Below are 14839 nucleotides of genomic sequence, written 5' to 3'. Positions count from 1 at the left end.
ATAGGACTGGATCGCTGCCCGTCACCATGACGATGCGGTGTTCCACATGCTCCGTGTAAACAGCCTTTCGTGTGTCTGTCACAGAGAATAGAAACAGAATTATGTTGGTTATGAGACATTGATGGTGCCCTGACCCTGTACGTGAGCTGTGCGCATTCCTCCAGTGATGTCTTAAAAAGACCTCGTTCATAACTCATACCGAGATATGCTGATAACAGGTATCAGAGCTTTTGTCTGAGAAAGATATCCCAGTCGGACAGCAAGGGGACTGCAGCAGAATGTTTTACTGTATCTAAATAGTTGTGTTCAGACAAAAAGAGGCCCCTCTGAAGGGGGGACCGGAGGCATATGCTGAACACATTACTGTACGCTTCACCATGAGATTAAGTGCTGTCTGGCATAGCAATGAGCCAACTGATGAGTCTTACTGTGACCCCCTCCCCCCCTTCCACCAACAACCTCCACCCCCTCTCCTCTTGGATCTCTTTCCCCAGCTCGGTGGCTGTTCTGAGGGACTGCATGAAGAACAAGAGCCTGGTGGGCTTCTTCCAGGAGAGGCAGACCACCCTGTGCCACTCCCTGCCCCTGGAGACCTACCTGCTGAAGCCAGTGCAGAGGATCCTCAAGTACCACCTCCTGTTGCAGGTCAGTATAGGTCATGGCCTGGGTCACAGAGACAATATGATGATACTGATCCAATACTATCAATGTCAAACTTATTCAGAGAATACGACTATATGTTTAAACCCTTTATTTTACACAGAGGAATGGTACAGGGCCCGTTGTAGACTGAGTTTCCCTTCAATCCAAAGCATCCTGTTTCTTACTCTGCACTCCTTGCCTTTATTAGTGTGTGATGCTCCGCAGATCAGGGCTGCAGCTAGCGAGTAAATAAAGCATGGAGATGCTGTGAAATGAAATAAGGACCCTATCATTAACCGAAAACCCCCAAGTCACGCAGACTCTCAACTCATGGCATTTAACTAGCTGTATTTGGACACTGATCAGCTACCTAGGCTTCTCTCTCCAAGTCCATCTCTGTGGTGGTTATTCTCAAGTATGGGTAGCTGCAGCCCAATATGGCAAGTGGGTGTGTTGAAAGGAGTGGGTTTATGGAAAGTGAAGCAGCTCATTTCACAGTCGATAAACCAGTGCAAATGAGGGAGTTCTATTAACCTGAGCCATGGTGCGCTGGTCTATGGCCCCATTGGCCTGTGATGTGAACAATAATCTGTGCCGCTCTGTCATGTTGTCAACAAGGCAGCATGGTGCATCATCCAGAAACATCTCTTTTCCATAAAATATATATTGGAATTTAGGCTATGTCACTATTGTTTTGAGACAACTTTGCCGTGGGCTTTGAACGGGGCGTCTGAGTCACACCCGGGAGGCAGCCTGGTTCCAAACGTATGCAGTCACTTTTCACCCAATGCATACTCCTCATTGACTAACGCACCAGTGTTGTATGGAGATGACTGCCGACCAGAGGTGCTTCCCACTAAGGGGGGGGGGGGGGGGGGGGGGGGGGTCTTATCACAGTGTCACAGGCGGTAGATAACGTAGCAATTTTTCCCTCCCATGATTTTATATGTTGGATATCAGCCTACACAAGAAATAACTAATATTGACAACCATCTCGATGTCTCTTTGACACATACAGTAAGCAACAACACCGGGACACAGTGTCCTTCGCTCTCGCTTGCCAAGCACTACTGTCCTGCAATGTTGTGGGCAGTAGATACCTAGTAGCCAATATTAGGGTGACAGTCACGGTAAGAACACACGTACAACGCATACAAGCAACAATACACCCATCATCAGTGCTTTTAATAAAAAATGGTCAGTTTTACAACTGAAAATGCACAATCATTTGTGTAAACTAAACACTGAAATACAACTCAGACTCATCCTCTGACTCAAAAACAGAAGTTCAAACTCTCGCGGTACGGTAGTTGCCTGGTTACTCCTTTCCTTTCGACACACCCACTCGCTCGGTCTCTGGTCGCCGTATTAGGCTGCAGCTACCCCGTCTCGTTATACCGACACTAATAGAAGCCTAACCTCACTCTCACCCCCGTGTGGCAGGAGCTGGCCAAACACTTTGATAAAAGTGACCCTGGCTATGAGGTGGTGGAGGATGCCATCATCACCATGACAGCTGTGGCCTGGTACATCAACGACATGAAGAGAAAGCAGGAGCACGCCATCAGGCTGCAGGTATGGACCACCAGTCAGGCTCTGCCCAGTCACTCACTACAGCAGTTCTGAGGAAACTACAGGATGTGTTATCTATGACTCTGTTTTTGAAGGTTAGAGGTCAACCTTGGGTCAACACAAACATTGCTTTTCTTTTGGCTCTGGCAGGAGATTGAGAGCTTGTTGACCAACTGGACAGGTCCAGACCTGAATGGCTTTGGGGAGCTGGTGTTGGAGGGCTCCTTCAGGGTCCAACGGGTCAAGAAGGAGAGGGCATTCTTCCTCTTCGACAAGATGCTGCTTATCGCTAAAAAGAGGCTGGAGCTTTTCATCTACAGCACCCATATATTTGTGAGTGACGTGCGGACAGCGGAATGAATCGATCAGATTATTTTGTTTCTGTAAATGCTATGGGCATGTATCTTTAGAGATGACGCCTACACCAATCAAAAAAGTGAAATGTTTTTGTTTGTCGCTTGATTCTTTATCGTGTTCTGATATCCTTATTTCCCCTCCACTGCCTTTCCTCTCATATTTCACTCTCTCCTTTCCCCCCATCTCTCCACCCTTCTCTCCATTCAGTGTTGTAATCTACTTCTGGTAGAAACCATGAAGGACCCCCTGTGTTTTAAGGTGTCCGATCAGACCATCCCCAAACAGCAGCACATTGTACAGGTACGAGTAAACCAAAGAACAGGAAATTGTATTGTGTCAGACCAGTGTACATAAACTACCCTCCTACCCATATTACAGACCAAGAACCAGGAGGAGAAACGCCTTTGGCTGCACTACCTCAAGAGACTGATAGTGGAGAACCATCTTGCCTCTCTACCCCAGAAGGTGAGACATTACGGTCAATGCTGCCAATATGAATGGCAATACTTTTCAGCCAAATTTAACACTGAAGGCTGTGGCTGTACTGAAATTGAGAATATTGTATTCACTCTGTAAGGTTGTGCTGCCACCTCATGGCTATTTGAAGTTAATGCAAACACTGTCGCAAGTCGAACAATCATTGAAATACCATACATGTATTTTTCAGGCAAGGCAGGTACTCGGTGACAACTTCTGTCAATGTGAGTTTCACATTTGAAAGCATCATACTTTCACACACCTACACTTTTCACTTTCAATTTACACTGTATTTGACACCAATCGTGCACAGCTTACGATCATGTACAACTCAGTAACTTGCAATTTCTATTTCACAGCTCCTCAGTTTGATCAGGATCATTTAAAAAAGTCATCTCCAAGATGCAATGAATATCATCGAGGAAGACGCCAATCAGGTCAGGACAAGCCATTCTTACCTGTAATGCACCTAGTATCTCATTTGTGTGCGAACCACTTTTATTTTCTGTTGGATATCTTTACTGGTTTTAAGCACCTTTTTTGTCATAAATCTAGCAAATAACAAAGGCCTTTTGCCTGTCTGGTCTGTGTTTGCTGAGTTAACTGAATGCTGTGTGTGTGTGTGTGTGTGTGTGTGTGTGTGTGTGTGTGTGTGTGTGTGTGTGTGTGTGTGTGTGTGTGTGTGTGTGTGTGTGTGTGTGTCCAGAGCCCCCAGAGTTCATCTACACCCCAGAGAAGGCCAAGAAGAGCCTTCCCCTGCTTCTGGAGGGGAACTTGTCCTACCGCCGCGGCAGGAGGCAGTCTGGTGAGACTTCTTAGAGTAGGAGTGCTGATTTAGCCACAGTTTAGCCTTTTAGATCATAATGAATAAGGTAATATGGACAGATCCTAGATCAGCTTTCCTACTCAGGAGGCAGTCTGGTGAGACTTCATGTCTATAGAACAGGGTCCACATTCATAAAGAGTCTCAAAGCAGAAGTGCTGATGAAGTATCAGTTAGATCATATATATATTTTTTAAATGTACATTTAACCTTTATTTTAGTCAGTTAAGATCTAATTATACCGGGGAACAGTGCCTCGTACTAGGGCAGAACGACCGATTTTGACCTTGTCAGCTCGGGGATTCAATCCAGCAACCTTTCGGTTACTGGCCCAACGCTCTAACCACTAGGCTACCTGCCGCCCCAGTACTGAATAATTAATAAGATTACATGGACAAGGAGCACCTGATCCTGAGACGCTTTATGAACAAGGGCCCAGAGAGGAATCACCTACGGCACATTACTTGGACTAAACGTACAGTTAGCTAGGAAATTTAAATGCATAAATGTAATAATTGGAAATGACTAATTCATGGATGCTTATGGGTGTTTCTTTCCAGCTCCAACTAAAGACTTCGAAACAGCATTTCATGGTGAGAGTGGTGAGAATGCTTCTTAAAGGATTTTGTTTGTCTTGCTTCCTGGTAGTACTTCGGTCTGTCAGGGCTGAAAGATTTTGTATGTTTATAATGGAAAGTAAACACACACTTGTTTGTTTCCCACGAACCATTCCCATCTTCTCATGGAATCCAGTCTCTTCAAAGGTAAGCTTGATTCCCGACTTGTTCCACACTAAACCACCCACACAACTGTCGTACACATAAATCAATCATCAAATGATATCTCATTGGAAATAATTACTATGAGCAATGCCTTGTTGGCGTTAGAAATGCTATTGAGTAACACCCTCCCTTCCTGACTTTCTCTGTCTCCGTGTTTATACGCATGTCCATCTCCATAGGCTGGCAGCGAGGGGGAGCTGTGTCATGGGGCAGATAGCCTGGGATCCTCAGGCAGCACCAACACCCTGGCCTCCTCTGTGATGGAGGTGGAGGCTGAGACAGAGCGGCCGGACCCCTGCCCGGGCCTGGAAGATGAGGATCTATCCCCCCTGAGCCTCCCGCCCACCCTCTCCATCACCGAGGAGATCATGCAGTTCATTAACCAGAGCCGCGTGCGAGAGGGAATGGCCGAACTCAAGCATGACATAGTATGGGTGGGCTATATTGTCTTTCACAATTCACACATTGTTAAACAGTTGCCATGGATTTGAAGCAACCTGTGCCACTTGTCTAGTCACTAGACATTAGTGTCTAGTTTTATGAGCTATCAATTCCTTCCTGAGTTAGTGCTGCATTACTTTACCGTGTACGTATTGTATGAGCTGCAGGGATGACTGACTTTTTGGTTTTTGTTTCTGTCTCTCCACAGGATTCACCCCTGGATGAGTCTCTGGAGGACCCAACAACTGAGCCAACTCCATGTCCAGTTGCTCAGCAAGGAAATGACCAGCCGCTTGCTTCCCCTACAGAGGAGACTTACGAGTCGCAAGACCTCCATCCCAATAGTCCAGAGGAGATAACAGTGCAACTGGAGGGGAGCAGAACCAAAATGGAAGACCAAACTCTTCCACCCCGTCTGTCCAGTGAGTCCTTAGAGGGAGGTTGTGAAGGTGGAGAGTCAACACCTTTGCCATCTGATGTCATAGAGGAGATGCCTCAGGAGGAGAGCACATCAGCCAAAGAAACCGAGACAGTTGAGGAAAGAACTGCATCAGAGGTGGAGGACGAGCAAACGATCAAAACCACGACACCTCTCTCTCCTGTAAGCCTACCTGACAAAAGGGAGAGGGAGAAAGAACTCTGCTTTGACCTCCCCAATGAGGACAAACCCTCAGAAGCTCCTGTCTCTCATCTCTCCGTCCCAGAGGACACAATACAGAGCCCTCTGGCGCCCAAGAAAGAGACCCAGCTCACCAGGTCCGACAGGCAGATCATCGAGAAGATCCGCAGCTACTACGAGGCAGCTGAGGCCGAGGCAGGAGATGCAGGAGAAGGTGACAGCAGCCCCACCCCCAGGAGAAACAGCTTCTCCCTCATCATCCCCACCGGCCTGGTCAAAGACTCTGTGTCCCGCTTTGCTGTCTTTGGCCACCAGGACAGCCTGTGTGACTCGGAGAGTGGGCGCTCCGATGGGGGGGCAGAACCAGAGCCTGAGTTAGAGCTGCCCTCCCCCCTTCCATCAGTGCCTGACCAGGGAGAGGGAGCCCTCAGCCCAGACTGTACCTCTACTTCTACTGCAGGTTCCCAGGAAGATCACAGCCAGGCACCAGGTCAGGGTGAGCCTGCTGTGAAGGAATGTAGCGGGTTTGAGCCAGGGAGCGAGCTCCTCCCCTACAAAGAGTTGATGAAGGAGTGGAAAGAGAAGGAGAAAGTAGGAGCCGCTGTTAGTACAGAGAGGGAAATCGCACTTAACCTGTTAACAGACATAAACAAAGAGGCCTCATGCAGTGATGAAGCAGCCAAAGTGATCACAGAAGACCAGCAAGTAATCAACGGCCAGAGACCAAGTCCAAGTGATCTGGACACAGAAACTAAAGAGGCCCAGAAAGACTCCACTGTCCCTCCACCTACAGGTCTCCACGACAGTAAGACCGCTCCAGTATCCCAGGCTGGGTTGGGCAGAATCAGAGACAGGAGTTCCCTCACTGGGAACCTAGAGGGCCTACCTAGCCAGATCAAGGTGGGCCGCTGGTCCCGCCACTGTAAAATGGTGTCCTCCAGCCAGACCCTGTACGAGGGGGCAACGGTCGCAGACGTGGCAGGGATAGGCCTGTTCGAGGCCAGCCCCGGTGATCCATGTCTGGTGGAGAACTCGGAGAGGATCCTCAGTAAGGTTCAAATGCTGGCTCGCATGTACAGCGCAAAGGCCAGCATCATGAAGGTGCCACTTCACCACAAGAGGGTGTGTGTGGGTCGTGCACCGTGGACCGTCACCACCAGGCACAGTGTCCCCCCTCAGGCCCAGCCGCCACAGCAGCATCGTGGGGAGAAGATTACAGTAAAGAGAGCTCAGAGCCATTCCACTGGTCAGTACATTTAACATCCTTTAGGAATGGCTATGATTTGATTTAATAGTGTAGTTGTGATGAAATCTGAAGACTTCTTGGTGTCTTATTGTTTCATTTTCACTGAATTTGTTTTAGTAAACACTATTAATAATGGAATAACACTTATAAACTGTGATTTACCATGTTTGATAGTGAAAGTAAAGCCTTCATATGGTTAGTTAGGAAACACTACGAATAAAACATGACATGTAAAGCCTCCATATTGTGTATCAGTGAATGACAGTGTTTGGGATGTTTTTTGTGGGTTTTACAGGTTGCCAGGAGATTACTTCAGTTTCCTCAGAACCCCAGCTCTTTGGCCACGTCCTTGTCAGTGAACAGCTGTCCCCCACCTACCGCCAGCAGGAGAATAGCTACGTCCTGGCCAGACCCAGGGACAGTGTTTCCAACCTGGGAAACACGTCCATTACCTCTCCACCCTCCTCCCCTCTGACCACCCCACCAAAAACCCCTCAGGTTGGGCCTGAGGAGGTAGTGACGACTGCTGTGGAGGGGAAGCTTATGGAGAACGAGTCTGAGGAAGCAATCTCAGAAGCTGAGATGCAGAGACCTCACTCCAAGAAGGGCTTCCCAGTCCAGGAAGGCCCCATCCAAGGGGTAAGGATTGAGGTTCCAGCTGATGGTCATCCAGGGACCCCAGAGATGTCTGTGAATCTCAGCAGGACTCAGGCAGAGCAGAAAGGACATCATCTGTACTCCATCAGGGAAGATCCTTCTCTGGGGACAGCATCCTCTTCAGCAGGCCCATGTGGGAACGAAGATGGGTCTCCAGGGGTTGGAGCTGCAGAGGAACTGCTGAAGACCATTCAACAGCAGGCTCCAACTGAACCAGAGACAAGCCAGGTGGTGAAGCCAGACGAAGACAATTTAAACACCAATATAATGTCACCTTATGTGGCCAGTGGGGCTCAGAGGGGGAGTTCACCCCAGATGGCCCCTGGTCATCAAAGTAAAGCTGAATCCACCAAAGAGAAACTACGAGATGGCACTCTAGATGATCGGGATGTTTCACCGGCATCGTCAAAGATTTCCCCACACATCTCCGACACATCTCCCACACAACAGAGGTCCATCTCTGGGCTAACTGAGGGGTCAAACCCCTTAGTGTGGCATCCCACTCAGTCACCTATGACTGAACCCATGCAAGCAACACATACATCTGGTCAGAGAGTCAAGGAGAGTCAAGTCCCAGAGGATTCCAAAGAAAAAGAAAAAGAAAAAGAGGGGGACATGGTTCCCCATCCGTGGTTATCGCTCCAAAGCCCGACACCTATACATCCGCCAGGGGTGCAGTCCTCTGACTGTCTGCCTAAGTTCACCAGCCAAAGACCACCCAACCTGCACCTGCCCACTAGCATGGGTAGAAGGAGCATTCCTACCAATTGGAACGGATCAAACAACGCCACACTCCCCAGCCAAAGGTACAGTATTTAATAGGACTTAATAGTACAGTAGTAACACAATTTCACCGGTCCATTGCTTAATTCTTCCACGAAGAGTTCTTGTAGATAATAAGCAGAATCTACCACACACCCAAAACCAATTTGTGAAGGTGCTGGAGGCAAAAGGCAAAACTGGAAAAACATTAAAGAAATTTGCATCTGACTGGAAGAGTGCAGAGACTTTTTCCTGTTTCTCGACTAAGAGTTCTTAAAGAAATTCCATGAATAAGATAAGACAGTACATTGTTATTCACAGAGTAGATGGAAAGAAAGCATTTTAGTGAAATGCTATATGCATTATGATTTATTTTTACTATTTTCTACATTGTAGAATAATAGTGAAGACATCAAAACTATGAAACGACACATATGGAATCATGTAGTAACCAAAAAGGTATTTAACAAATCTAAATATATTTTAAATTTTAGATTCTCTAAAGCAGCCAATCTTTGCCTTGATGACAGCTTTGCACACTCTTGGCATTCTCTCAACCAGCTTCACCTGGAATGCTTTTCCAACAGTCTTAAAGGAGTTCCCACATATGCTGAGCACTTGTTGGCTGCTTTTCCTTTACTCTGCGGTCCAACTCATCCCAAACCATTTCAATTGGGTTGAGGTCGGGTGATTGTGGAGGCCAGGTCATCCGATGCAGCACTCCATCACTCTCCTTCAGCCTGGAGGTGTGTTGGGTCATTGTCCTGATAGTCCAACTAAGCACAAACCAGGTGGGATGGCATATCGCTGCAGAATGCTGTGGTATCCATGCTGGTTAAGTGTGCCTTGAATTCTAAATAAATCACTGACAGTGTCACAAGCAAAGCACCCCCACACCATCACGCCTCCTCCTCCATGCTTCATGGTGGGAACCACACATGTGGAGATCATCCGTTCACCTACTCTGCCTCTCACAAAGACACAGTGGAACCAAAACTCTCAAATTTGGACTCATCAGACCAAAGGTCAGATTTCTAATGTCCATTGCTCGTGTTTCTTGGTCCAAGCAAGTCTCTTCTTATTGGTGTCCTTTAGTAATGGTTTCTTTGCAGCAATTTGACCATGAAGGAAAGATTCACACAGTATCCTCTGAACAGTTGATGTTTAGATGTGTCTGTTACTTGAACTCTGTGAAGCATTTATTTGGGCAGCAATATCTAAGGCTGGGAACTCTAATGAACTTATCCTCTGCAGCAGACATTAACTCTGGGTCTTCCTTTCCTGTGATGGTCCTCATGACAGGCAGTTTCATCATAGCGCTTGATGGTTTTTGCAACTGCACTTTAAAAAACGTTCAAAGTTGTAAATGGCTCAAACGCATTAAGAAGGAAAGAAATTCCACAAATTAACTTTTAAAAAGGCACACCTGTTAATTGAAATGCATTCCAGGTGACTACCTCATGAAGCTGGTTCAGAGAATGCCAAGAGTGGGCAAAGCTGTCATCAAGGCAAAGGGTGGATACTTTGAAGAATCTCAAATATAAAATATATTTTGATTTGTTTAACACTTTTTTGGTTACTACATGTTTCCATATGTGTTATTTAATAGTTTTGATGTCTCCACTATTATTCTACAATGTAGAAAATAGTAAAAATAAAGAAAAGCCCTTGAATGAGTAGGTGTGTCCAAACTTTTGACTGATACTGTAAGTATTCACACCCCTGAGTCAATACATGTTAGAATCATCTTTGCCAGCTATTACAGCTGTGAGTCTTTCTGGGTAAGTCTCTAAGAGCTTTGCACACCTGGATTGTACAACATTTTCTAATTATTCTTTTTAATTTCTTCAGACTGTCGAGTTGGTTGCTGATCGTGGCTAGACAGCCATTTTCAAGTATTGCCATAGATTTTTAAGCCAATTATTTTCAAAACTAACTAGGCCACTCAGAAACATTCAATGTCATCTTGGTAAGCATCACCAGTGTATGTTTGGCCTTGTGTTTTAGGTTATTGTCCTGCTGAAAGGTGAATTTGTCTCCCAGTGTTTTTTGGAAAGCAGACTGAACTAGGTTTTCCTTTTGCCTGTGCTTAGCTCTATTCCATGTATTTTTATCCTTAAAAAAATCTCCCTAGTGCTTGCCGATGACAAGCCTACCCATACCATGATGCAGCCACCACCATGCTTGAAAATATGAAGACTGGTACTCAGTGATGTGTTGTGTTGGATTTGCCCCAAACATAACGCTTTGTATTCAGGACATAAAGTTCATTTCTTTGCCACATTTTTTGCAGTTTTACTTTAGTTCCTTATTGTAAACAGGATGCATGTTTTGGAATATTTTTTATTCTGTACAGGCTTCCTTCTTTTCACTCTGTCATTTAGGTTAGTATTGTGGAGTAACTACAATGATGTTGATCCATCCTCAGTTTTATCCCATCACAGCCACTAAACTCTGTAACTGTTTTAAAATCACCATTGGCCTCTTGGTGAAATCCCTGAGCGGTTTCTTTCCTCTCCGGCAACTGAGTTAGGAACGACGCCTGTATCTTTGTAGTGACTGGGGTGTATTGATACACCATTCAAAGTGTAATTAATAACTTCACCATGCTCAAAGGCATATTCAATGTCTGCTTTTTTTTAAAAATCCATCTTCAAATAGGTGCCCTTCTTTGTGAGGCATTGGAAAACCTTCCTGGTCTTTCTGGTTGAATCTGTGTTTGAAATTCACTGAGAGACTGAGAGACCTTACAGATAATTTAATGTGTGGGGTACAGAGATGAGGTAGTCATGTTAAACACTATTATTGTACACAGAGTCCATGCAACTTATTATGTGTGTAACGGGGTGCGTACTGGCGGCAGAGAAGTCAGGCGCAGGAAAGCGAAAACTGATTTACAACGGTGTCGTTTAATTAACATAAAAACCACCGCAAACAGAACAATCAATGAATGGGTCAAACAAAACCCGGTATCCACCAGCATAACGTACACAAGCACTACAAGAAACAATTCCGGACAAGGACATGGGGGGAACAGTGGGTTAAATACACAACATGTAATTGATGGAATTGAAACCAGGTGTGAGGGAAGACAAGACAAAACCAATGGAAAATGAAAGGTGGATTGGTGACGTCGACCGCCGAACGTCGCCCGAACTAGGAGAGGGACAGACTTCGGCAGAAGTCGTGTGTCACGTCCTGACCAGTAAAGGGGTCACTTGTAATTGTAATATGGTCAGGGGGTGTTTGTTTTGGGGTTTGTTTGTTTCCAGTGGAGTGTTCACTCTCTCTTTAATAAATTACGAAGATGAGCACTATACCCGCTGCGTTTTGGTAACCTTTCATCGACGCCTGGGACAGAACCACCCACAAGAAGAAGACCAAGCAGCGGAAGAAGGAGCAGCAGGAGAAGTATTTGGAGTCATGGACGTGGGAGGAGATCCTCGATGGCAAGTGTCCATGGAGCCAGGCTGAGGAGTACCAGCGATTGAAGAAGGAGCTGGAGGAAGCAAAGAGGGAACGACGGAGGTACGAGGCGTTGTATCCTCCTATTCAGGAGGTGAAGAGGCAAGAGGGGGGGGGCGGCATAAGGGGAGTGTTGCTAGGTCAGGGGGGAACCCTGACCTAACTTCCTGGGCTATACGGAGGGAGCCATGGTGGAAACCAGAGCCGGTCGAGAAGTCAAGAGCGGATGACGATGCTGGATTCCGGAGAAGGGGACTAGTGGAGAGCGCACGACGGAGCAGACGCACAGAGGGAGGAGGTAGGCAGCATGGAGGTATGCGCACTATGTCGCCCATAAGCACTCAGAGCCCGGTGCGGTTGATACAGGCTCCGCAACATTGTCGTGCGACAGCTAGCCGGCAGCCAGGAAAAAGTGCGCCGGCGCAGCGTATCTGGCCTCCAGTGCGGCTCCTCGGCCCAGGATATCCCACGCCTGGTCCACGCATGATACCCTGCATTCCCCAGCACAGCCCAGTTCGTCCAGTGCCAGCGCTTTGCCCTTGCCGGGCTAGAGTGAGCATTGAGCCAGGACGGGTTATACTGGCTGTAAGTGTCAGACCTCCAGGGAGAATCCTGCACCCAGGATATCCTACGCCTGCTCCAGGTACGGTGCGCCGCATTCCCCAGCACAGCCCAGCTCGTCCGGTGCCAGCGCTCCGCCCTTACTGGGTTATAGTCAGCATTGGGCCGGGACGGGTTGTGCCAGCCCTGAGCGCCAGACCTCCAGTGTGCCTCCAAGGCCCAGTACGTCCTGTGCCTGCTCTGCGCACTCTCCGTCCAGTGTCGCTCCTCAGACCGGAGCTTCCAGCGACGCTCCCCAGTCAGGAGCCTCCAGTGACGCTCCTCAGCCCGGAGCCTCCAGCGATGCTCCCCAGTCAGGAGCCTCCAGCGACGCTCCTCAGCCCGGAGCCTCCAGCGACGCGCCTCAGCCCGGAGCCTCCAGCGACGCCTCTCAGCCCGGAGCCTCCAGCGACGCCTCTCAGCCCGGGGCCTCCAGCGACGCCTCTCAGCCCGGGGCCTCCAGCGACGCCTCTCAGCCCGGGGCTCCAGCGACGCCTCTCAGCCCAGAGTCTTCTGAACGGGAGCTACGCCCAGAGCCAGAGCCACCTCCGTAGTGGGAGGATTGGCGAAAGGGGGGTGTAGCACAGGAACGGTGGCCACCCTCCCTTCCCTCCCTTTAGGTTTGGGGTTGGTTTTGTGGGTTTCTTTTGTTTTGGAGGTGCAGTCAGGGTCTGCACCTTCGGGGGGGGGGGGTACTGTCACGTCCTGACCAGTAAAGGTGTCATTTGTAATTGTAGTATGGTAAGGGCGTGGCAGGGGGGTGTTTGTTTTGTGTCTTTTGGGGTTTGTTTGTTTCCAGGGGATATGTTCTAGTTTTCTTTTTCTATGTGTGGCCAGATATGGCTTCCAATCAGAGCCAGGTGTCTTTCGTTGTCTCTGATTTGAAGCCATACTTAGGCAGCCTGTTTTTCCTGTGTTTTTGTGGGTGGTTTTCTGTATAGCCGTGTGCCTTACAGAACTGTTGATGGTCGTTTGTTATTTTTGTTTAAGTGTTCACTCTCTCTTTAATAAATTACGAAGATGAGCACTATACCTGCTGCGTTTTGGTCACCTTTCATTGACGCCTGTGACATCGTGACAATGTGACTTGTTAAGCGCATGTTTACAAGACCATGGTGCTTGCCTACGGAGCTGTGAGGGGAACGGCACCTCCATACCTTCAGGCTCTGATCAGGCCCTACACCCAAACAAGGGCACTGCGTTCATCCACCTCTGGCCTGCTGGCCCCCCTACCTCTGAGGAAGCACGGTTCCCGCTCAGCCCAGTCCAAACTGTTCACTGCTCTGGCACCCCAATGGTGGAACAAGCTCCCTCACGACGCCAGGACAGCGGAGTCAATCACCACCTTCCGGAGACAACTGAAACCCCACCTCTTTAAGGAATACCTGGGATAGGATAAAGTAATCCTTCTAACCCCCCCCCCCCCCTTAAAAGATTTAGATGCACTATTGTAAAGTGGTTGTTCCACTGGATATCATAAGGTGAATGCACCAATTTGTAAGTCGCTCTGGATAAGAGCGTCTGCTAAATGACTTAAATGTAATGTAAATGTAATGTACTCCTGAACGTATTTAGGCTTGCCATAACAAAGAAGTTGAATACTTATTAACTCAAGACATTTCAGCTTAAAAAATGTATTAATTTGTAAACATTTCTAAACGCATCATTCCACTTTGACATTATGGGGTATTGTGTGTAGGCCAGTGTCACAAAATCTAAATTTCATCCATTTTAAATTCATGCTGTAACACTATATAATATGAAAAAAATCAAGGGGTGTGAATACTTTCTGAAGGCACTGTAGACGCAAAGTATGTGAAAAGGCCCCTGAATGTCCACAGCTTTAGAGGTTATATCGAGTGGTAAAATGATCCATTGTTCCTATTTTGCTGTATAATAATAAATATATAAATTGTTTAGTTTTATTTTGTGTACATCGCTGCTAAGAGCTGAATTGCATATATAAAAGTACACACGGTGTCACACTCTGACCTAGGAGAGGTGTGTTTTCTCTGTTTAGCTAGGCCAGGGTGTGATAGGTGGGTGTGCATTCTATGTTTTGCGTTCTATTTTTTGGCCGGGTATGGTTTCCAATCAGAGGCAGGTGTCTATCGTTGTCTCTGATTGGAAGCCATACTTAGGCAGCCTGTTTTTCCTTTGTTGTTGGTGGGTAGTTGTTTTCCGTTTTGTCAGTGTACCTTACGGAACTGTCGTCAGTCGTTTTATTGTTTTGGTTCGAGTGTCTTCATTAAAAGTTTAAATATGAGCACTATACAGGCTGCGCTTTGGTCTACTCATTTCCACGCCTGTGACACGCGGACTGTCAAAGTAGTTTATATACACGAGACTGAGCCATCGCTGCCTGCAGTCCTCTCCTCTCAATTCTGCTTCTCCTC

At 47.3% G+C, this 14839-nt stretch overlaps 1 protein-coding gene across 5 annotated transcripts in view; it reads left to right on the top strand.

Moving 5' to 3' along the window:
* LOC115163081 (uncharacterized) overlaps window positions 1-14839 on the top strand; it is a 60091-nt gene that overhangs the window by 42496 nt on the left and 2756 nt on the right. For 3 of the 5 annotated variants that reach the window (XM_029714673.1, XM_029714676.1, XM_029714677.1), the window contains 13 exons: window positions 495-645; window positions 2086-2217; window positions 2365-2547; window positions 2779-2871; window positions 2950-3036; window positions 3239-3272; window positions 3408-3485; window positions 3755-3853; window positions 4432-4473; window positions 4625-4635; window positions 4833-5087; window positions 5303-6959; window positions 7255-8422. In XM_029714673.1, the coding sequence (XP_029570533.1) occupies window positions 495-645; window positions 2086-2217; window positions 2365-2547; window positions 2779-2871; window positions 2950-3036; window positions 3239-3272; window positions 3408-3485; window positions 3755-3853; window positions 4432-4473; window positions 4625-4635; window positions 4833-5087; window positions 5303-6959; window positions 7255-8422 (3990 nt within the window). The remainder of the gene's footprint in view (window positions 1-494; window positions 646-2085; window positions 2218-2364; window positions 2548-2778; window positions 2872-2949; window positions 3037-3238; window positions 3273-3407; window positions 3486-3754; window positions 3854-4431; window positions 4474-4624; window positions 4636-4832; window positions 5088-5302; window positions 6960-7254; window positions 8423-14839) is intronic. The other 2 variants (XM_029714675.1, XM_029714674.1) reach the window with 2 other exon arrangements.

This window comes from Salmo trutta, chromosome 26 (assembly GCF_901001165.1).
Source record: "Salmo trutta chromosome 26, fSalTru1.1, whole genome shotgun sequence".
Taxonomy (NCBI): Eukaryota; Metazoa; Chordata; class Actinopteri; order Salmoniformes; family Salmonidae; genus Salmo; species Salmo trutta.
This window is presented reverse-complemented; position numbering and strand designations above follow the sequence as displayed.